The 24,763-nt window shown below is 43.7% G+C and overlaps 1 protein-coding gene across 1 annotated transcript in view; it reads right to left on the reverse strand.

Moving 5' to 3' along the window:
- Positions 1-24,763, reverse strand: part of PAMR1 (peptidase domain containing associated with muscle regeneration 1) — a 57,993-nt gene that overhangs the window by 17,500 nt on the left and 15,730 nt on the right. Inside the window, exons 4-6 of the mRNA XM_074909114.1 lie at positions 21,584-21,698; positions 16,292-16,509; positions 12,137-12,244 (exon numbers count right to left, since the gene is read on the reverse strand). Of these exons, the coding sequence (XP_074765215.1) occupies positions 12,137-12,244; positions 16,292-16,509; positions 21,584-21,698 (441 nt within the window). The remainder of the gene's footprint in view (positions 1-12,136; positions 12,245-16,291; positions 16,510-21,583; positions 21,699-24,763) is intronic.

A 24,763-nucleotide genomic window follows, 5' to 3' on the forward strand; every position in this document is an offset into this window, starting at 1 on the left:
TTCCTTTTTTATCCCCCCTGAAATATTAGGTGTAAGATCTTGTAGGAGTTGTATGGAGTTTTGTTCTTAATTTGCTTACAGGATTTTTTAATACTGCTGCGGCTAAAGAAATTTATCTTGTTGCATATTCTGAAGTCAGAGTTTGGCTTTCAGGTTGACTCATGCTAATGTATATAGCACATTTTGACTATCTAGTAGTGGCTCTGGAGAACATTTCTTGATGTATTTGTAATATTGCTTTCACATAAGGTGTGCTTGCATGCTCAGTGGAGGCCAAACACTGAAAATGGCCACAGAAACTGCACTTGGTAACAAGTAGGGGAGTAGAGCAGCTTCTGCTGTTATGAATTCTAGCATATGTCTTCTGCTGTGAAAGAGAGAGCTATGGACTTGCTTTGGGACCCCTGGTGACATTATCCTAGCCAAACCAATCTAATGACTGTCAGAGGAAGCCTGACAGAGACTGAAACTGAAGAAATTTAAATAATTAACCCCAGAAAGAGGACATTTTGCCATGAGAAAGCCTAAATGGCATGCTTTCCTCCAGCAAATGCTATCATGACCCAGCACACTGCTAAAAGCCACAGCAGTGCCCGAGCCAGAGAAACGTTGCGCAGGGAACCTCAGCATCAGTATTTTGGATCCTGAGCTTTGGGGTTTCCTGGCTCCGTGGCAGTGGCTGGCAAGTGCTCTGGAGCCAGAGAACCTGGAAGCCCCAGAAATCACAGCTCCAAGGTGCTGTTGCTGGAGGGAGCATAAGGTGCAGTGTATGTGGAAGTGATTTTTGGTTTCTCTCTGATTAAGAATAATTTTTAAAAATCCAGCAGAAATAAATTTCTTTGAAAATTCACTGCTATGAAGCCACTCTAACAGAAAACTCCAAGCCAGCTCTTCATGCATTTCACGCAGCTCACTGATACTTGCAGTTGCGGCCTATGGCCAAGTCTGCTAAAGTAAATGGTGGTAAATACCATCAGGTTTGACTTTTGGCTTGCCAAAGTCTCTGATTTGATCAAATGCTTTTTCTTGGTTTAACTTTTGTGTTGAGGGCAAGTCTGATTACATGACTACCTGAGTTACCTTTATGTAACAATTCTAAAAGCTTATAATCTCTCTATTTCCAAAGTTTTTTACAAAATTAGTGTCTGTCTGCATTTTACTGCTGGGAAAGCTATAGATAGCACAAAGATATTAAGTGATTTACCTGAAGGCAAACAGCAAGTGAGTAGCAGAGCTAGGAAAAGTCCTGTCATCTCCTGCTATTTTTCCTACTTTTACATTTAAACTGAGACAACTTTCTGCAGAAATCAGTACTAAATAATTATACCATTATGTAATCCGCACATTATTCTCAGTAGCAGTGTTTTGTACAAAGGTGATGGAGCCATATGGGAGCAGATAGTTCAGTGTGCCTGACTGCAAAGCACATGAGTTAAGGAGGGAACCAGACGTGAACAGCTCAGCAGTTACTGCTGGGTATTGTGATGACCTTTGCAAAGCCCCATGAGTGAAGAGCTTTTCTGAATTCAGACTTACGGAATTTGTGGTCTTCACTCACAACAGTTGATTTCCTAATCTTGGCCCATGAGCTCTGTCAGTCCATGTAAATTTTTGATACCATTTATTCCTACTTACCCGTTCTCTCCCCAGCGTGCACCCACAAGGTGAGGATGCCCCAGGTTCTCACAGGGTTTGCTGGCAGACAAGAACTGATGTGGGGGAGGACTCAGATGGCTCTCCTGAGACATCATCCCTCTGCAGCTTGGCATAGCAGCCCAGAGACAGTTAATGCCTAACACATAAACCCACGGAGACTAACTTTAGTCAAAAGCATAAGGACATTGGCTGTCAAAATGGTTTTGGAATGGCTGTGTCCTCGAGGGAATGAGGTGAGGGATTTCTGGAGGCCGTGGCTCAGAGTGCTCATGAAAACTGCTTTTTTATTCCTTCTCGTAAGCAGGGAGCAGGGCTTCTAGGCAAGCATATGAATTTGGTGATGGATTTGATGAACCAGCCCACCAGCATCGAGAGGCATCAGGCCACCCTGCCATCCTGAGGCAGCATGGCTCTACGCTCTCCTCTGTGCAGAGCCCTGACTCCAGACGTATGGAGTCCCAGCGTGCTCGCCTGGAGCCTGTCTGCTTCAAGGCTCTCCGCATGCTGTGATCACGGGCATAGCGTAAGTCTGCTGATAGCAACACTGGGTTCCTGAGGACCTGCAGCGCCTCACAGAGCAAGCTGTGTAAACTGTGGTGGGGCTGTCCTCTCGGTGACACTGCTGACACTTTCCCTGAGCCTGCTATCGTTTCAGCACAGGCTTTGATCCTACAAGGATGGTGCTTACACTCCGGGAAGAACCTGGCCATCTTCTGATGCTGCTCTCAAGAACAACTCTCAGCTCAAGCTCTCCTGAATAAATGGTCACAAACACTGCGGGATCCACCATACGACATTAACCTGTGTTAACGTCCAACATCAGACATTAACCTTCTTGCCACCACCTCCCTGAACTTCCCACCCCTCCTGCGCTGGAGAGTGCTGCTGACTGGGAAGCCACACACTGACAAGCAGCCCAGTGTCCTCCTCCAGACCCTGGCAAGAGCTGCATGTGAATGAGAGCAGGAGAGGCTCAATGGCATTAGCTTTGCTATATGGTCATCATTCTTCCCCACAGCAGGACCAGATTGCTGGGAGGTGAACCACTTCAGAGGAGGGGTGGTCTTGGTCAGGATTCTCTGAAGGAAATGCTTTCCAGAGCTGGTGTATGTTTGCATGGGCCATGTCTGAGGGGGCTGATGATGTCTAGCATGCTTGCTTGTCATCTTTGTTGCTCCACAAAACTTCTACTTTTTGGAGCTGGTAGGCTCTGCATTTTAGGTGAAAAAAAGAGTCTGGTTGCAACTTTTACAACCAGAAATTATAAGGGGTTGAACAAGGAAAGCCAAGAGTGCTAAGGTTTGGGTTGAAATTTATTTTTGTAAAGCAAGACTCTCAAAGCAGAGAACAAATACATGCAAATACTGCCGTAGATCCTGTACAGGAAAGGACAAGAAAACCACTGTGATAAAAAGGTGTTCACAGTGATGGCAGTGTTCTGGAATAAGGAGACTCTTGGACCCTGAAGAACAAGGATGTTCTGAACAGCTACAGCCACACCCCCAAGCAGCACTGCTCTTCTTGGTCATGCCTGTTACCACAGGCTCAGCAATGGGAGGCTTTAGGGGAGGGTCTCAGAAGTATCTCCAGCCTCTGTTATCTCAGGTACTTTAGCTGGCAAGGCTAAGATACGACCAGCCAGCTCCATAAAGGTGCCCATGTCATGGCAATTTCAAAAGCTAAAAGAACAAACAGGTGCCTAAATGTCACTTAGGAACTGGCCTTCAGTATCAAATATAAGTCCTGGATAAGTAACACGGATTATTCCCCAAAAGTGCCCCCCTGCATTGCAGTAGCTTCCATTCAGGTTGCTAGCAAGGGAGAATTTTGGATTAACTATGTCTGCCCTCACTCATGTTTCAAAAGAGAGGAAACTCTCCACCCCGCTTCATGCCTCTTGTGATGCCCCAGGTCACACTGTCCCAGCTCCATGCCCAGCTCCAGCCACAGCTCATGCAGAAATTCTGGGACTTAAATTCACCACAAAGATTTTTTGCCTTAATTTATCCCCCATGAAAGAGTTCCTGGAAGTTTAAATCTCCTCTCATTGTTGCATTTTGCCAGTCCTCACATTAATCTTGGAAATGTCAAAGGAAATCATAACAAGAGCAGCTGATCAGCCAACCCCAAGTACCAGAGATAGTAGCTTTCCAGTCCTGCTCTCTGGGCCTCTTTGCTTTTGCAGTGGTTCCACCAGCTAGGAATAATTACACAAAACTATGACATAATCCCTACTGAAATCGAAATCTTTTCATTCCCTTCCAGCCAATTGGAACTTACCCCTGATGTTTTCCAGCTCCCTGCTACTGTGAATGAGACCGTATCCATGTGAAAATATGCTTGGATCACCCACTGTGATTTATTCATCCGGAGGCAATTTGGAGGTTGTTGCTTACAATTAGCCACTTGATCTTTATCAGCATTGTTCTTAGCCCTTAGAAAGCTGTGTCTCTGGATACAACCTTTCCGGTACTTGGATGGCCTATTTAATTATACAACTGGACCTGTTTGTGCATGGGATACTGGAGTGAGTGAAATCCTAACGATCTTCGACATTCTTTTTCTCTATCAGTGGCAAGAACTAATGTTTAGAATAAGTTCCACAGTGTGTCCCTTGGAAAACATTACACTGCAGAGGAGAGCACTACCAGCTCAGGGGGAAGATTGTAGAGCAATGGGAGAAGCTGATATGCTCATTATTATACCAAATTACAAAGGAGAGTAAATCATCTCGAGGTGTTTCAATTTGGAGATGTGAGCTTTCCAGCTAAACTGAGACAAGCCCAGGAAATGCTGGATCAGAAAGACACTCCAAAGAAATGCATATTGCTTTGAAACAGTGTTTGGGAATGTGCATTAACTGTAACAGGAAAACACCATCTAATGATATAGATCCATCCTAGCATAGCTGACAGAACAGTTTAGTCAGCCTTTTGCAGGGATCTGAGCTGGATTTCAGACAGAAAGGAAGATCTGGCATTGCCTGTTTAAGAAAAAAGAGATGGAAATTACCAAGCGTTGAGATGGGAGTGTAGGGAAAAAGAAAATGAAGGGAACTAAGAAGCCGGAGACTACTAAGGAAGCAGCAGGGCAATTTCGTTGGCTATGAAATGCAGTTCCTGAGCTCTTGAAGAAAGCAAAAGGGAGTATGGGAGCCATAAGACAGAGCAAGTGGGATACAGCCTGGTCGTTTGTGTCATCATTCCTACCGCCTGGGGCCACTCTGCCTTGGCAATTTTTGGCATCAGCTGCAAACAGCCTGCAAGACAGTGAAATCATACCCATGAGCCAATAAAGGGAAGTGTGTAAGGTAGCTTGCCTCAGGGATGTTTGAGTGTAAAATCCTCAGGGAGGAAGGAAGCCTCTGAATGAACTTTGGGGGGGAAAGAACGAAACCATCAGCATTTAAGCATGATGGTTATTCCAGCAAACTTTCAAAGTAGTTTTCAGGTTATCCCAAAGCACTGTGAGAAGATGCAGTCTGTGTGCTTGCACCCCAGAAGCTGCAGAGTATCAGTAGTCTTCAGAGAGGACAAGGAGTGGTCAGAGGCAGACACCCCAAATCTATAAACCACTCTGGGCCCTTCACTCATTTCTTTTAGCTCCAAAGAAACCAAAAGAGACATCTGCTCCTCCTCAGCTAGGAGGCAGAAAACATGTCCATCAGCAACTTGTAACTCCATACCAGCCCCCCACTGTTGTGACCTCTGCAAAAGGTGGGGGTGAGCCTAAAGCATGCCAGTGATGCAGACTGTTCTTCTGGCCTTATTCTGAAGAGCTGATTTATGCCATACGTTAGAGCAGACCTCTCAGGAAGGCTTAGTCTCCTAAGTGATTCAGTGATGAAATGACAGGGAAAAGTATCTTTGTCCCATCCAGCATGGGAAGAATACTTGGAATATAGCTTGGTACAACCTGTCCTCCTGCAACACTGATTCATCCTTCCACATGGCAATTCACACCAGGGAGAATCCTGGGGACAGTTTATATCCCAGTCATGTTAGCAGACTGAGCAAAAAGATCAGGATTGTTTTGGGGTGGAGCAAGTGGAGATTCCCTAGGAATCCATTTAATGTGGTTTAGAAATACACCTCTTTTGCTACGGCAGGCCTATCCTTGGACAGATAATGTTAACAGAGAGGGAATTTCTGATTTATTAAGATGATGGCAATGCCTGTGGCTATGTTCTGGGCAGAATACCATGGGGTTTTACCAGACATGTTTCACTTTCTGAAAAACTAAAAAACTGTCTAGTTAATATACACTGAGAAAATAACAAAGGGACGAGAGAAGTTGTCAATAAAACAGATGTCCTGTCTCTTTTAGCCTTGCTGGCAGCTACGCTTACTCACTGGAGTTTCAAAACACTGTAAAAATATTATGAGATCAAACACTGCTAAATGGTATGAGCAACTTCCTCCCAGAAACTGCATGACTTGCCCAGTCCAACACTTGTATTGACAAAGCTGAAGGAAAGAGCAGTCCTAGGGAACAATTTTCTGCATGCTGATTCACAAGCAGCAGTTGTTTAGTGATTGCTTCAGATGTCTGTAGCAATTTCCATCCTCAGCCATATTTTTTTCGTAGGTCTTTCTGTCCTCCTATAGGGCAGCTTGGCTGTTTGTGTAACAGGAGCTGAACAGCTTTACTTTATTGCTCAGTGGATTAAGACAACCCAAAATTGATGTTAGGTTACCTTAAAGCACCAGACATGTTTGGTGGTTGCTGTGTTAACAGTTCCAGCAACCTTCTAACCAAGGGAGAGACCTCCAGGAAATATACTGAAGGGAAAACTGGGAGAAGAAATCTCTACCTCCATCTCAAGCCAAACTCACACACTAGACACTAAACAATGCAGATCTTGCCTCATAAAGACATGATCCTCCTGGAAAGGAGTATCCTGTGGGGCAGTACGGGGCAGCAGGGATAACATCCTAGCAAACATCTAGCCAGTATCACAATGTTCTTCTGATCAGTTCAGGAGAACAAAAGAGGGCATTATCCCAACAGAACTGAATTCTGAAGGTGACTTTTAAAAACCTCTCTGAGGACTGCAGTGCTATTACCTTACCTGGCTTTGCAGAGACGAGTGGGTCAATGAAGCTTCCTGTATGACTGCACTGGCCATGTCTTCACCACAGGATTACCTCACCCTGTCTGAACTAACTGTCCTTCTGAAGAGTCTTGCCCATAAAGAGCAGTTTAACCAAGCAATAGAGCTCAAGGCACACATAGCAATACTACGTTGCCTCTCAGAAGGAGTTCCAGGAAGGTTCTGGAGAACAAGCCACCTCTGAGAGTATCCTGCCTGTGTTCACACTACGGCATTGCTGTATGGCAGGCCAAAGGGTGGTGCTGGTTTAAGCTTTAGCTTGTAACCCCTAATGAGTCTGCAAAACCTGAGAACTGCCACATTCCAGTTAAAGGGTTTTGCTACTGTGTGAGTCCCGAGACAGGTGAACCCTTGGACTGTGATTGTGAAAAAAGGCCAGTAGCCTTTCCTCCTTAGCAGCTCCAGGTATACATATGCTTTGGCAACAGCAGGAGTTGGGTTCTCATTTCCCACCCTATACACACAAGCCTATAGGGAGAACAGTAGGAATGTGATGGAGCAAGAGTGGCATTAATCTCATCGCTTTGACATAGCCACCAAAAAAGCCACCTTGACACAAGTGGGGAAGAACCCTGCCACTTTAAAAAAAGCTGTAATATGTTATTTCCCACTGGAAAAAAAAATATGCAAAACCCAACAAACAACCAAAAAAATCAGTGTCAGGTTTAGGAGTAGGGAAATTAAAGAGTCATATAACTTTTTGGAACATTTTCCCTAACTGGAATAGGACTGATTTCCAGGCCTTGAGTGTCAAGAAAGGGCTTAGGGGCATTAGGTTATACCTGAAGTTCTCCACTGTAATCATGCAGCGTAGGCAGGGTCTAACACATGTGGGCTGCAAATGGCACAATATATACCAGTGATTATAGACAGTGGTTATGGCACTCCTTGAAAAAACCGAGAACCTTTCTGACATAAAAAATTAATAAATTCCAAATGTTCCCTTAGAAGACTTCATTACATATCCATGGCTAAGAAAATTAGGTTTAATGTCCAGAGCCTTTCCCCAGTGCCTCATCCTAGACTGCTGCAATTAAAACTCCATCTAGCCTGTGCCAAGCACTGACAGTGGGCTCATTTCTCCCATAACAGAACAAGGCAGGGGGTGGGGCAGTGTTAATGCTTTCTCCCTATCTTAAATATCAGTCAGTCAGCCTGTTAAGGTGAGCACATCCCTAAGAACCAGTCTAAATCACAGTTGTATGGGGCCAAGAAGGATGGAAGGGGATTATATCAGCAGTGGGGAAGGGTCTGACAGCTATATTCAGAGGCCTCGTTGAAACATAGTAAGGCTAGCCCTAGCAACATCAAAAGCTACAGCAAGGAGTTAGTTTACACAGCTTAGTCAGTTCGATTAGACCCTTCATTAGGATGCAGAACAAACCTCTTCTTGGCAGACAGGAGCGAGAAACAGAATAAAAATGGAAATCGGATCTGAGCTCTGAATTCTCCATTCAATACAAGTTCCTCTTATTTGCGTAGGAACTCTAGTTCGCCTAGCTTTGTTTGAAATAAAGGTAACAGGAAATTTCAGGGCAGGATGAGGTCGAGGTCTCTTGCTTTGGGGCCAGCAAGTCCTGGGAGGACTCTTGAGTCAGAACACCCCGTCCTAAGAGAAGGACAAGCAGAGAGGGAGAGCGTTTGCCATGGGGTACCAGCAGTACCATCCCTCTACAGCTGCATCTTCAGCAGACAAACTCAACCCCGAGAGTCAGGAAAAGAGCTTTCTGAATTTGAGCTGATCAAGCAGTTGTCACGCTGTACAGAATCACTGACAGTCTGATACTTGAGTGGATGCTTTTTAGCATGCAGAGCACCAGGATGAGGCCACTGGTCAGTTTGCTACTTTTTTCCTAATGTGCATTTTTTGAGGAAGTTGTTGCTCTGTTTCAGGGTATTGCAGGCTATGAGAACAAGCTGATCTGGTTTGTGTTTTGTTGGTTTTTTTTAATGCCTCCGATTGCAGGATTCTTTGCATCAAAAAACACACAGGTCAGACAGAAAAGGCTGAGTTTGACCTCAATCATCTCAGCACAGCTAAGGGGTCACTGGGAGGGGTATGCAGCTATACTGCAAATTCAGCTCAAGATCAGAAAGAAGCCCAAGTATTTAAAAAAGGAATTAGTTTTCTCTACTTACTGTATCATCATAACAAAGCATGCTTATGAGTAAGAAGGTATTTGCTGATGGTTTCTAGGACTTTATTGTGTTTTAGGGAAAAAGAAAGGAAAAATCTCACTCTGTTGGTTAGCATTTGTTTTACAATTTCCCATAGATTTATTTTTTTTTTAAACAGTCTCTGGATTGAAATCAGACATCAGATAGATAAAGTATTTCTTGTCCTGAAGTAGGACTGACTGAAATATTAATAGCTGTTAGAAAGATACGTGCCCCTCAAATTGTAAACAAAAAGACAATTTCCTGGCTGCCATGGTAGAACAGAGACTGCCAGTTACAAGCAACCTGGGCCTTTAATTATTTTACTGATATTGCAAATTGTAACTGACAGAGCAATTAGGGTTGAATATTACCCCAGGAAAGCAGCTTGACCAATGCTGATCATCCTGTTAAACAGATGGAATTTAGTTTAACAGAGGAAAAAACAGGTTCCTATGGTTTATCTCACTAAGGTGATTACCGTAACTCCAACAGTGATTCCGAGATCTTTAAAACTGAACTTGGAAACAGAGAAAGACACACAGCTGCATTGGGATGGTGAGGGACTTAGAAGATTTCTGATTCTGTCATGAAATGTCTGTTGCTGAATTTGTTTAACTTGGCCTTAATTTATTCCTCAATGAGATAATCCCACAGTGTCTCTTCCTCTGAAGTATGTCCCTTGGATTTCTTTAAAACCCTCATATCTCTCTAGGTACCTTCTGTTGCACCACTCAAATCTTCTACATGCACTTAACATTAAGGTGCTCTAATTTTCTTCTCTCTTATACCTATTTTTCATCAACTTAAATCCACTGATTTTAATGGGATTGTACCTGACTTGCTCCAAGAAAACCAGACTGAAAGGATCAGCCTCATAGTGTCCAAAGTCATATTCAATATTCCAAAACTGACCATTTTATGACTGTTTTCTGCAGAAATAAATTTATTTTCCTTGGCTCCACCTCACAAGACAGCACTATTGCTGCAAGACCTAACAGACAGAAAGATTCTGAGCATGACACAATCTCCCTTTAACATTTAAACTGCAATGCTGTTCAGGACACTACGTGACTAATTTTTAAAGAATTACCCCACAGATATTTTTTCCAGATCTTCCTTTCGCTCTTAAAAAACAAACCAAACTTTAATTTTCTGCCCTCTTCCCCCCATACACTGGAAAATACTTAGGATATGTTTTGGCAAACCTGAAGGAAATATCTTAAGAAAAAGCTTCTTTGAAGCCACAGAGAACAGAGATTTGCGGTGATGTTTTCCCACTATAAGGTTGCTATTCATAAACAAGAAAAAAAAAGTCAACCTTTATCTATGTTATGGAAGGCAGCAATATGGGTGCTGGAAAAAATATTTCCTAGCGTAAGCAAAAGGCAAGAGTATGGCTACAAACATCATAAAGTAACAGTATTTTATCCACCTAAACTGTTCTTCCACAAATCAAACTACAGGATTCCTGTCAAATTAAAAATCTTACTGTATATATTTTTAAGTGTCTCCCTCCTTTTATTCTGTTACTACCTATACCCTTCACTGTCTACAGCAAGACAGAAGTTTCATCCTATTGTTCTTCATCTACCTCCTCTGTTGTTTGCTCTGTGTGTTGCATGGGTGAGGTTTCTAACTGGAATTGCAGAAGAAAACTAGTAAAAGAATGTGAGCTTCATTTCTTGCCTTGACTGTAGTGTAGAGCCTGCCAAAATTAGTGTTGAGGTTTGCTGGAAATTTAATTAATTTGAAATTTAGGTTGGTTCTGAACCAGACAGGGATCTTTTCTTTTTTTAAAACTCTCTCCTAAAGACAGGAACGGAACTAATCTCACCGGGCAGTTGCAAAGAGCTCATGAGTTTCCAGTCCCTAAATGACCTGCTAAACAACTATTCACAGCAAAGAGGCTGTTAGCAGAAGAGCCAGACACATTAGTGCTGAGGTCAGGAACCCTCAATTTTCAGCAACCCCTTCCCTACTGAAAACATACCAGGACTCTGTGCAGTCTGACAGAATGTGGCATGCTGTTCAGAAACAAAACTCTTGTAGGTTTATAGAAAATGTAAAACTACCTCTCCTCTGGTCTGCTGGGAGAAAAGTCAAGTCTTACAAGCTACTTCTGGATCTGTAGAAACTGAAAGGTCTTTTATCTCAATACCATGTCACTGTGAGGAGGTACCACGTCACTATGATTTAACTCCCCTGATGAAGAAAAAGCAGAAGAGAAATCTACTCCTGACAATGACATGTGTGGGGAAAAGATTTTGAAGTAGTGAGTTTTGGTGTGTATTGGCTGCTCTGACATAGAATTGAAAACTCTGAAAGCAAGCAAGTCTTCGTGTGCCTTACAGCCAGAGTAATGCCACAGCAGGGCACAGTAAGCCATGCTTTCTGTCTTGGGACAAATATGATCCCAAGTTTATTTCACTAGTATCACTAATATCCTCCAGGGTCAGCTGGAGCTCAGTGACTTTGAATATTGCACAATACTCCTTTCAACCAGTAGAGATGATACAACCTTTATCATAGCATATGTTGCACAATTCTTACTCTTTCTTGCTTTTTCAAGCCCTGGTAGATGAAGACATTTGCTCAAGCATGAAGAGTTAAACCTCTAGAACAGACAATTGATTTGAATTCATTTGAACACACCTATTTCATAATTTGCTTGGCAGGACAAAAACAGATGTATGACTACACATACAGTGAGAACCACCAACACAGAGAGGGACAGAATCTACTCTTTCATTTGTTTTGATCCCAAATCTCTGTCATTCATGGTACCAGAACTCTACCTTTCAGCTGGCTGTGAGGGAAGACAAACTTCCTAGGACTGACACTGGCTAGAGCATCAAGCGCAGGGCTCAGCTGGCGTACGTGCTTTGAGAAGAGAACAGCTGATCCACACGGGGGAAAAAACAGGCAGATACATCTCTCTGATAAGGCTAGGCCATTATAAGATTTCTTGTGTGCTGTTTCCCAGCTCCAATTCTGTTCTACCTTTTTAGATGTAGATATTAAGCTCCAGAAATATTTAGTGGATATCTTTATAAACTGCAAGCAACGTGTCTTAAAAAATGCCACAAGAAGCTCAGTGCAATCTCTGGCACTGTGACTGACCTAACCTACATATCGATGACACTCCTACCAATGGCCCACATCAGTGACATCCCTGAGGTTGGTCACACACACAGTGCCTGTACTCACAGTTTTCACAGCGATTTCCTGTATAGCCAGCCAGACAGGCACATTTGTAGGTACCACTTTTGTCCAGAATGCACGTTCCATCATGAAGACATGGAAATGAAGAACAAGCTGCAAAAGAAAAGCAAAAACATTCATGGTCTCTCATAGGATGGGGTTCCTATCTATTTTTCCTCATGATGGTTGTGTCTTGGGATAAATTACATATTCTGGTTAGGAAGACCCAACACAATCCGTGTCAAAAAGCCTTCTGCTCTTCTTTCTTACTTAGTAGAGAGGTGATCTTATAGGTATGGGCAGGGCTTTTCCCAGCATTCATCACTTACTCTTACCATCTTCCTTTAACTGTAGTCAAGTGGTGAGAAAGGTTTGTGGAAGAAAAATAATTCACAGCAAGCTCCAACTGTGTTTAGAGCTCATCCTAAATTAAACAAGTTTAATATCAACATACATTTCTCCTGCCATTCACCCCAGAGGTTAGGAATAAGTTCTGGCATCCATGGTTCTGGTGGGTTTTTTGGGCCTCAGGTCTTGTCATCCCAGACTTTGGGAGTTGCTTTGCCCCTAAGGAGCACTTCTTTGGGTTCAGAAAGCTCTGAATGGTCATTTACCCTAAGTCTAATGGGGAAGGTCTTGCACTCTGCAAATCGAGATATGATGATATAGATATAAATGATCTAGATATAAATGATACACATCAAACTGTACTTACTAGCATAAATTAATATTAGAATGTGTAATTGCACCATATAATATCAGCAAATTCTACTGTGCAGTAACACACACACTTTTGTGTGCCTGCTCTAAAGGGAGATGAATAGAACATAATTTACTTTCAAAAATACAAATAAATTATTTCCACTTAGATTATTTTCCAGACTGAGTGTGGATTTTAGCAGAGTGCAGAAGCAAAATCTCAAGATTTAGATCCAGTTTAAGATTCAAGTAACTCCAGCACCTGAGTTCAGGATCTGATGCTCTGCTTCAAGTCCATCTTAACAAAACAAGACTGAGAAGTTCACACCTGGATCCATAACAGAAGTTGAGTCCAGTTTCAGCTCACATTGACTACAAAACATATTTTTTGCCATCCTAAAGAATTATCCAAGCATGCTTGACAATTTACTGATTAAACTTTGAAATCGTGATTGCTGGAAAGGTCTGCATTCTAATTCATTTACAGATCATGATTGTCCTCCCACACTAAATACACTGATTACTTCGGTTATAACAGAAATATGTTTATACCAACTGTTGAGTGTTGCAACCATGAGCAACGTGCCCTGAGGGACCTATGGTGAGGTTGTGCACTATTATATTTAAAACATTCTCTCTGTAGCAGTCCAGAATGACAGATACCAGAATCAGCAGTTTTCCTTGCAAAGACTTCACTTGAAGCATGATCTTTGAGTCTCTTATATCCAGATGGCAAGAGACAAGAAATATGTAGATGCCACATATGGATTTCTCTGGAGGTTTCACATGGTGATGTAGCAGCAATTCATACATGGCTAGGCAATGCATATCTGCCTGGTCTCGCTGAAGACTAAGGTCTGACTAAGGACAGAAATTCATTTGTTAAAAGGAATGTATATGTGGCAATTGTATTGTATCCAACTAACATAAAATATCACTGAAAGAGGGAAGGAGAAGCAGAAGAGCCTGTACAGACTGATATTTTGAGGTCACTGGTTTGAAGCCAGTGAACTTTCAGCTCTGTCCTTGCCCCAGCTTTGTCTCATGATTCTGTAAGCGTGTCAAGTGAACAAAGGTAAGTGCCAGATACTGTCCTTAAAAATGCCTGATACTCAAGAGCACTAAATATTTTTCCTTTTAAAGGAGTCTTGATTTCCTGGCTTCAGTCAAACAACATGGGACAGTACCACAAAACGTTAAAGCCCATATGTTGTGTCAAAGATCCCTAGCTTGGGGGTACAGAAAGCAAAGCGTTATTGACATTCAATAACAGGCCTTCATCTAACTAGATCCAGCATATGTCTAATCCCTAAGAGACCCTGATGCCTCCCCAGCTGGCCCCCCATCTTTCTCATCTGAAGTCTGCTGAGTGACTTCTAGTCACTCATGCCAATTACTGGTTCCCATTTGACACTTGGCATGGGATGGACCCAAGGCCTGCTTTCAGACAGGCAGGGCAGCATGTTGTGTGGTTTCCTTCTTTAATAACTACACATGCAGTGACCTTCTCTAAAGGGGATACAGGCTTTGCAGCTATCAATCAAAACCCTTCTGGGAGTTGAACCAGTGACCTCTGTGCACCCAGTGTCACTGCTTCAGCAGTGTGACTTATAAGCCAGCACATTGCTCAGAGGACAGAAAGGGAAGGAATTCAGGTCTGATAGAACAAGATGCTTCTTCAGTCCTCTCCGTTACACCACTAAAGAGCTGGGGACATCAGATCACCTCCGTGGCCTGGTCCACATCCTGTAAGCACAAGTGCTGCTGCTTCTCTCATCTGCAGCATAGGGAATTGCTCTAGCAATTCCCTCTGCTCCAAGGACCTCAGCTTTTCCACAGTGCTGTTCACAGAGGGAAATTTCAGGGGAAATGATTCAGTTTGCAACGTGCCACCAGAGCTTTCGATCCTGTGCTGTCCCCACTTTCAATTCTACACTGCCCCACACATGCCATATTCTTCCCCTGAACTGTCCTGCTGGCCAGGTTAATGCTTCACATAAAAAGACACCGGGAGCATTTTAAAAGCCTTTCACTGCAGCTACACATAACACCAGAACAGCCTCATAATAAAGTGCACAATAAGACATCCTCACAAACTCTAAGAAGCCCTTTGGAACATGCTCTGTGTGGATTGCCACACTTGCAGCCACCCAGCCTCAGAATAATTACCACTAAAAATGGGGCGGAAATAAAGTGCTCAACAGTATTCGAATACCAAGTGTTCCCTGCTGGGCAGAGAAAACAAAATCAGTTCAGCTTGCACCATATGGAAAATGTTAGTTCCCTGAGTGTAGGCAGCCCTTACGCAACATAGCCCACACCACGTTCATTTGTTCTCTATCATTTCTCCTGCTGTAAGCCCAGGCGAACTATCAATAGCTAACTGCTCCTGCTACATTACTAACAGGTACCAGAGGTAACGTTTGAAGAACAGGGCAGGCATAGCACTGCATCCAGCAGTACGCACGCTTCAGATTGCTAGTTACACCCCCATCATTGTTAACAGCTGACCCACTGTAGGTTTGTGTATTTATGCAAGGATTATATAAACTAACTAAACTTCCTGAGCCAGATATACCCTGGATGACCTCATGAAATGTAGGTCACGAGGATGTGCAGAAGGCAAGTTATGGTTAGTCGTAGATCCTGCAGGGTTTATCTGTGGCAAAGACTCTGATCAGCCCTCTGTGCCAGAAGTACTGGGGACAGATTTGACCAAAATTGCCTACATAGCTAAACAAGGAAGAACCAGGAAGAGCGTAGAGGCTGCTTCAAAGGCGATGGCAAAATGAGGAGCCAGCTACACTGTCCATATTATTTTGTAGCCAGAAAGAAAAGATGGAAAGCAGCGTGGGGAACTCGAGCACTGAGTACTAACAAAAACACCTGGAACCCTGCTTCTGTCATTCATAACACTGAGTTCACAGAATGGGAAATGCATCTTTTTTTTTTTTTTTCCTAAAGATCATAATCTGGCCTTTGTACATGCTTCTTTTTTTAGAGCCCTAATGGTATGCTACATAAGCCAACACAAGAGCCAGGTCGGGACATTTTCACTGAGCAAATTATGAGGCTATGCATCAGGTTTTTGCTAATTGAGACAGTGACTCTGCTCCTGCACACAGCATTGTGCAATTCTGCAACTGCAGATACCCATGCCCCTTCCTCTATTTCCTTCTGTGCTCTTAGTTCTCATATTCAAACAGGAAAGTCTCACAAAACTGCAGCTTTTCTGTGCTGGCTGATGTGCTTGTTCTGCACATAGGTGGAAGGAATTTAAGTCTTTGTTAGAAGAGCCTCACATTCACATGCCATCTGACAGCTTTTGAATCTTCCCTGCACTGACTTTGTGTAAGTTGCTGTTGGCAACACAGCATGAAAGTTTTTAACGAAGCAAAACAGGGAGAGAGATTAGTGAAATTGAATTAATGAGTGGCATGTTCCACTTTAAGATTATTTTACCTGTAATTTCTTCAAAGACAGCATGAAATCCATCAAAGTTCTTGGATCCATCAGACTGGAAGAGAACATGGAGTGAAGACCCAGTGCTTCGGATGGGAGCTGGCCTCTCATTTCCACAGAATTTCTTAATTATTCGGCTGTCCAAATTGTCCCCATCACGGACCTCCACATAGTCATACTGGCACATGTAGTCAAACTCCAGGCTCAGCATGGAAAATCTTGGGGAACAAGGACACAGAGTCAGACTGCATACTCTCTCCTGTGCACCCTGGCTCTGATTTATTTGGATGTTTAGCTATGTCAGTGCCTCCTCTGCCTCAATGAATCAGCAAGTCCCTAATCACATGGAGTCCCCCTCAGTTTTTGCATCATGATTCTTGGAAGCACATTCGCTCCGTGAGAATATTTAACAGGCAGAACAGTGAAGTCTACATTGAACTTATACAGCCTGTTCACATGCATGAGGTCCCTAACCACATCAGAATGTTAGAACTGTCATCTAAGGGCAGATACTGTAGGGGGCATATTTCTATAGTGGCTGTTTGCTAAAAATTGTTCTCCCTCCCCTAAATTTATTCTAGGTACTGAAAGTAACAGTATCAAAGACCAAGGCTCAAAAGCTATTTACATTTTGATGTTCAGAAGTCAGCAATCAGGGTACAAGGAAAGCTTGAGGATGTAACAGAAGCAGTAACAGTCAGAGAAAGGGAATTCGAAACACTATGGCACATTTTGCATTCGAAAGCAAAATGGTAGTAAATTCCCAATATCTGGCACTTGCCCTTCTTTGGAGGGCAGAAATAAGGGACAGGGGTTAGTGCAGAAGGGAAATATTTAAAGGCTTTTCCCACAATATCTGTCTTTCCTAGCTTGGATCCAGCCATTCAGTGTCACATGCTGCGGTTTGAATTCAGTGGGGCACAAAGACAAAGCATCCCACGAGAATATGAATGAGAAACAGAGTGAGAAACACCAAATGTCCCTGGAGCATGAGCGATGGCCAGGGGTGCTGGGCCCAGCCTTGGTACAGCAGATAAGAATGAGATCTGGGCCCGGGACAGGCCATGATACTAACTGTTCAGCAGAATATTTTATAAATGAAACATGTATTCAGTCTTCCTGAGAACGCCTAATGCCACAGATGTGTATTTAGATTAGGCTAAATCTCTCACATTGCCTGTTTCAGTGTGGGCCTAATGTGGGCCTAGTGATTTGCAAAGACTGCATTTTCACACCAAAGAGGTGAGATAAATTTTGGATCTGCTGCTGGATCTCACAGTCTAAAGAGGCAAGAGAGTACTGAAGCCTATTTCCTGCTCTTCTCTTCTTGAGACTTGGACCCTCATGTTATGTGAAATGACCTTTCTTTGATGACTCATGAGCCGACTTAAGCAGCCTCTTCACTCAGTCACCTTTGTCCAGGTCATATAGTTGATTTTAGAGCATGAGGAGTACACTACATCCAGAGAAATGAACGAGCAGTTGTAGGAAGCTACACCAATGAAGCAGAGCCCCTCATTTTTTAAATCATCTGGCAAAATGTAGAATAAGAAAAAAATGACATCTGCTTTAAATATGCATTAGAGAGATTAGTTCAACTTAGCTTTGCATAAAATGCATGAGTTGAATTCTAGTTCTGTCAGGTTTGCCAGAGATTTTCACACAGACATCAGGTTATACACTACATCTTCAGAACATTCTTTCACTGCTGAATCATACCCCAGGGATCTACCCTTACGGAAGTTATAGAGCAATACAAATTAACCCATTCATCCTTGTCACACTTACCAGACTGCAGTTTATCCAGACTCAATCCGAAAAATATTTACCAGTTCTCTGATTAAAATGAAGTATAAGTACAGAAGGAAAGTTCCTGGGATGCCCACCACATAATGGGAGTAGTATTATTTATAGATGTAAAGGTAAACTGTCTAGCAGTGTGTTCCTGAACAAAGAATATCAAGAGATACTCACACAGAGTGAGGGCACAGAATGAGCGAGCCATACACAGAATACTGCTTTTAATTGTTTGCTTTCTCTGCTTTAACAAAAATGACGAAAACAGAGCGAAAGATGTGAAAGGCATAGGGGGTTCTGATTTGCATTTTATTTAACATAACACAGAAGCGGATACACTGTACTGGTGACATGGGGTCCCATGATTAAGGCTCAGAACTGGCAGGTCAGGAAACCTGCCACAGCTTTTCAAAACCTCTTGGCTATGGCCAGGGATTGACAAGACCCTTTACAGACCCCGAAGTCTACTGCTGTTTAAATCACAGTTACAGGCAGTGTAATGAACCTCCATTCCCTCACCTGTGAAATTGTAACTATATCATCATTCTCTTGGATATTACAATACTAAGCCTGCTAATTTAGTGCTACAGGTCATCAGACACAAAATAGAATTCAAAGTATTGTCTTGATTTCAGCGGTGTCTGCAGTGTGAATACATTCACCAACCCCTCTGAGGAAAGCTTCTAGGCAAAGGAAAATATTTAAAACCGCATCTCTGCTGAGGAATTAAAGAAAATGATTGAAAGTTGCGAGCTGCTCCTACTGTGGTATGACATCCCTGACATGGCTGGGGCTGAGGGAGCCTATACATCACAACCCAAATTAAAACAAGGCTGGAAAAAAACAGAGAAAACAAACCACCACCACAATCTGGGCACCATTTATCAAAACAGCTCTGCTTAGCCAACCCCAGAGGACTGTGCAGCACAGCCTGGAGCAAGGGAAGATTTATCTGTGCTCCTGAGAGTTTTACTCTTCCTGCCCTATGTAAGCAGAGACAAACCACTTTGTTCCCCTTCTGTATCACACTGTCCCCATCCCTACCCTCACAAGCCATCAGAGTGGCAGCAAACAGGATTTGTGCCCAGAGAGAACGAAGAAAGGAGTTCTTTTGTCAGCAGTTGTGCTGATTCAGCACAACATTGGCTGCACATTACAGCTCTAAGCAGAGCTAGCACCCACAGAGAGGATCAGCACGTTGATATGAAAATGCACTGAAGGCAGCAGTTCAGCATGGATGGCAGATCCAGGAGGAAGGCTCTGGGGGCCTTAGTTGTACCTGCCCTTCTGTGTAGCAGTGGCCTAAAGGAGAAGCTTTAGGATAGATGTACCAGCTTTGCACAGTATCTAACTGCTGAAGTACCTCAGTGGCCAGCTTTGAGGTGGCCCACCTTGGAAACCTCAGCTGATTCAGAACACACTCCAAGGTTACCGCATGTGAGGTAGATATAGGTCCCTGTGTTGTGTATTTGCCCTGGAGGCTTCCTCCTCTGCCTCCTGACTTGCAGGGTGGAAGGATTAAATGTGGACACTCAGGACAGTTCCTGATCTTCCCCTAGAAGTGCTGTGTCATCTCCTGGGATCTTAGACACCCTGACATCAAGCTCAGCTCAGGCTGGCACAGGGCTTTAGGCTTCTCCAACGCTGCCCAACCCAGATAAATATAGCTGCTGACAATAGATGGTTGGTAGCTCGGGTCCCCTCTCGGAGACTTCCACGGTTGGAATGTAACGTTATGTCACAACAAGGAGAGGCCTAGTGTTGAATTTGTTTGACAAATTTGTAGGACACAGAGAAAAAGAGAAAGGCACTCTCTGCAGGATGCCCCTCATGTTAAAAGTTTTGCATCTTCTGGTGACAGCAAAGGTAAACGGAGAGAACTGTACAGATCTCACATGACACTAACATCTTCCAAGCATGCATGTGGGTGGCCCTCAGGGCCTAGAAGGGAGGTCTGATTCCTCCAAGGAGTTACTACCTCTGTTAGCTTAATTTACAGCACTCCCCATTCCTCTGCCTTGAAAAAGGCTGAGAATCCCCTGAGCGCAGCCACAGCAAGTACTGCTGTTCGATCCAGCGCCTGTTGTTACAACAGCCTTTCCTCCCTTTCTTGTAGCGTGTGCCTGGTGCCAGCTGGCTGTCAGCTCCGCACCCAGAGACAGGGGCATTCACTAGTGCCGTGCGTGCATTGCACTACTGATGGGCAGCCATTTCCGCTCTCACACGCACCACCATATCAGTGAAGGCAAGGTGACACCTGTAGCTCCTGAAGCACTTTTTAAGCCTTAAAATTGGCAAAGCCTTGTTCAGAAATGCAAAAAATACCAGGTTACCATCTCCCTGAGCTTGTGCTGTGCAAATCACACACCTAACCAATAACATCTCTTAAAAACAAGTTAGGTACCTGCTGAGACTGATGCACAGTTGTGTCAGAACACAAAACTCCTCCTCACAGCATTGCTCCCCTGTGTCTCCTACACATTTCTCCAGAGGGAAGAGGCTCCAACTCTATCCAGGCAATAATTGCAGCTGCTCCTAACTACACAATAGGCTTGCATTTGCAAGTCTGAAAGAAAGGGTGTTAGTGTGGGAATGCCACAAGCTCTTCTTTTCTAGACAATTGATTTCTCTTCCTCTTATTAAATATTAAGTCTCTCTTTAAACACAGAGGAAGAAATCTGTTTGTGTATCTAGTGTAGTTCTTTTGCCTCGTTCCAAAGCTGGTGAAACATCGATGTGAAGGCTTTAGCTACTGTTTTTATTATATTAACAAGTTGGTTTTGAATACAATCCCCTGCCAAGCTTCCTGCTGCATGTGTGAGCTCCCTGCTGCACACACATGAAAACAGTATTAATTTCCCCAACTAGGGGCTCTCCTGCACTAGGCAGGAAACCCAATCAAGAACTGTGAGCTTGAGTCAGCAGGGGTGGGTTAACAGGTCTAAACATACACAGGACAGAGGAACAATGACTTGCAGGAGAGCCAATTACATTCTCCAGACATAGGAATGGTAAGAGGAATAACTGAAGCTGGTAGAGGACAAGGCTGGTAAAATGAGTGAAAGAAAAATAAGAAAGGGAAAATGCAGGCTAAATGCAAGGCAGGTCCCCCTGGCATAAGACATCATATCAAAATGTTCCGACAGCTTTTCTTCAAAGAATGTCTTGGTTCAGTCTGGTACACTCTTCAGAAAATATTGGGTGTTTGCTGTCAAGGTCTTGAAGAGACCTCTAGGGAGATACACTGTGCCCAATATCTGAGAAACTCTCCTCAGCATCCAGCTGTCCTAAATGGGAACTGAAGGCACCGCACTGATCATTTGTGCAGCGGCTGCCCATCACAAGCTAGACCAGGGGGAAGAGCTGAGCTACCAAATGCAAAGTGGTGGCAGTACCTTCACTGCCCCAGGGCTCCCTGCTGTTGACCCTCACTGACTCTTGGTTATCCCAGTGGCCACCTGAAACCAATGCTGGCTAACAGTCAGTATAACCTACCTTAATTCAATGTTAAATCCAGCTTGAACATGAATAGTCCATTCGCATCGTGCGTTCAGTGGGTAACCCTCCAGCAAAATCTGACCCTTAGAAGCCCGAAGAACCTGCCCGCATCCTGGAGAGCAAAAGAGGAAGAAAAATCTGTGTGAGGGACCTTCAAGAGGCATTTGAAGAAAATTCATGTAGAAACAACACCAGAATGAGAAGACAGGGTGGCTTAGGAGATACACACTTTCTTACAAGGCAGTATATAAAAAGAAGGGACAGCAACACAATGGCTATAAAGAGTTACAACTCTGCTGGAGTATTGTCTAGGCTAAGAGCACTCCCAGAAAAGTTTTAGCTGATTGCTTCTCCCTTGTTTGCAACATAGCCCCATGAAACCATTTCTTACAGCTTTTGCCCCCACTCTTGATCAGCCCACCCACCCACCTGGCTGACACTCCAGCTCACAACAGTTTTGATGGATTTCATGTTGACCTGTGTAACCACTGAAGCTGGGGAAGGCGGTGGGAAAGTGCCAAAGGTACAGTGAACACTTGAATTAGCTCAAGTGAGAGAAACAATGAGAGGAGGAGCTGTCACACCCAACATCATCGTTTCAAGTCCCTCACAAGGAGACTCCTGGAGGAAAAACAGCTGATGTATTCCTAGAGAAGACATCTGTTTATCCTCAGGATTCACCACATTGTCCTTCCATGTTAATGCCACCATGCCAATGGAAACATATAACCATCACAGCTCCTCCACCAACGACTCAATGTAACACCAATATAATACAGAGCACTCATCCTTTATCTCAGGTTCATTCCTATCCTTACTCTCCTCCTGTCCCACTCTGCCTGTGTCACTCTCAGCTTTTCACCATATTATGAAATGTACTTCAGTGCCCAGCATCAAGAGAATAAGAGGAAGCCCTCCAGACATGTGTGCCCAGTGTGAGAAAACCAGCGGAGAACAATGACCTGAACAAACAGCAGACAAGGTCACACACTGAGGAAGCAATACCTTTTCACGCCTATCCTGCAGCTGTCCCTAGGCATCTGTCCAGGAATACCCATCCTAATTCCTCATCTTGGATGATAAAAATTTTTAGCCCAGAGAGTTCTCTCAACCTTCTGTAACTTCTCCCTTTCTCCCAGCTATAAAATATGGCTAATGGTGTTTTCCTCTGTGGAAGAAGGAAAGTTGTTTAGTAATTTTGTAGAGCCTTCTGTGATCTGTAAATGCAAGTGCACAGTTAAATCATTACGCACCAAACTGATCTAATTTCTCAGTTTCTACTTTCCTGACTACATCTTTCCAAACGGAGTCTTGCACATGGCTACATTCCTTGGTAAATCTTCTGCTGCTTTGCTGGGGGATGAGGCTGTACCTGTAAGTTAGAAATTGCAATTGAGTCTAACAGCATCACTGAACCAGGGGACTCTGATAAACTGCACACCACAGATAATAAGCATAATTAAAAAGACAAATGACCCAAAAGACCTCCACAGCAACTCTCTCACTTCTTTTTACCTCTTTAGTCCGACAGAAAGCCCTGCTCTTTCCATCTGTTTCCAGAGAGGAACACTAAAATTTTAACCAGTAACACAGGATGAATGTTTCCTACTGAAACAGTGGGTTTTAACACTCGTCTCAGGGCCTTCCTTCCTTTGGGAAAAGAGGGTGACAGTGACCTGATTTGGTGAAGTACCAAGCATCTGCGGTTCCCATTGATCTTAGTGTCTGGATATCAGTCCTGCTGCATCTGGTCTATGGGGAAATGTGAAAACTTCAAGTCAATTACTCCTCTTTCTTCTTAAGAAAGTGTTGCTCAAATGAAATACCCTTTGTTCATTCACCCTTGGTTACCCTTAATTAAACAGGACCCAAGGAAACAGAAATCCTGCTCAGAAGAGTTCCTCAAAAGTGTTTCATCCTCCTCTGTGGCTTGCTTAGTTCCCGCTGTAAAAGGCAAGGATTAATGACTGTGCCCAGCAACCACATTAGGATTCAGCGAGTACAGCAGGATCTGTTATGGTGCACATGATAATGCTCCTTCCCACAGCAAGAAACAGGACCTTGTCCTGCCATTGGCTCGTGCCTCAAAAACAACCTGAGACAAAGCTGCTAGAAATCTTCAGATGGTTTGACAGGGGGCTTGGACCACCTCAAAGAAAGTTTCCCTTTCATCCCGAAAGGCTTCTGAGTTTCCAATGCCTTTAACAAAGGAAAGCCAAAGAAATGGTGCAAAGAGATACTTGTATGCACAGCATACTAAACACACTTTTCTGTTTTCAGTGGTACAGCACGAACTCTATGAACACTGTTGCCAAGGAAGTAGGTTTGGCCAGCAAAGCAGGTGGTCCAGAGTCTAAAGAGGAGCCATTCAATGACCGCCTCCAAAAGAACCTTCTCAGATTTGCTACCGCCCTTCTCTGCATGAAGCACCTTTGCTTCATCACATCAGATCTGTGCTCTTGTATCTCCAGCCCTTCTAGCTGAAGTTAGGCTGACTCCCCAGACCAACAGTTCAATCATCTGTTGATCAAAAGGAGTCTTTTCTCTTTCCATTCTGAATCTGTGGGAGATCTGGAAAGCTCTCAAAAAAAAAACCTTACATCCCAAACACAAATGCTGGCAAATTCTGCCTCATTTACAAAAAAATAATCCACTTTGGCGGAGTGTCAACATCCTTGTTCCGTTCCTGTTCCCGAAAAAAAAGCAGCTTTCAGGGCCACAGTAAGATTTCCTCCAAGGCTTGTTACTAACAGAAAGGAAAACAATTCAGGAGACCTCCGAGTTGTAGCCCACGGAGACCCATGGGTCAGTGGAGGGAGAGGTCCTGAGGAGACCTCTGGTAAGAACTCAGGATCTCCTGTTTGAGTGCTACAGCACTGATGTTGGGCTCCTTCAAAGGTCAAGAGGAGTGAACAAAGGAGACTGATAGTAGAAACATTACTGGTGTTCAGAAACAGGCTGATATACGGGAAGGCAGCTGTCACTCGTCCTGCCTTCTTGCTACCTGTTGCTTGTTGGTCACCAGTATTATGTGAACCACTGATGTTTGCAAACTCTCTAAAACTACAAGTACTGCTGTTCATCACAGGCCCCCATCCGGACAGCAGCGCTGAGGACAGCTGTTAGGTAACGCCACCTTTGCTTTGATGGAGTACATGTTCTCAAGCAACGTGACAA

The sequence above is a fragment of the Athene noctua genome, chromosome 6, assembly GCF_965140245.1.
Source record: "Athene noctua chromosome 6, bAthNoc1.hap1.1, whole genome shotgun sequence".
Classification (NCBI taxonomy): domain Eukaryota; kingdom Metazoa; phylum Chordata; class Aves; order Strigiformes; family Strigidae; genus Athene; species Athene noctua.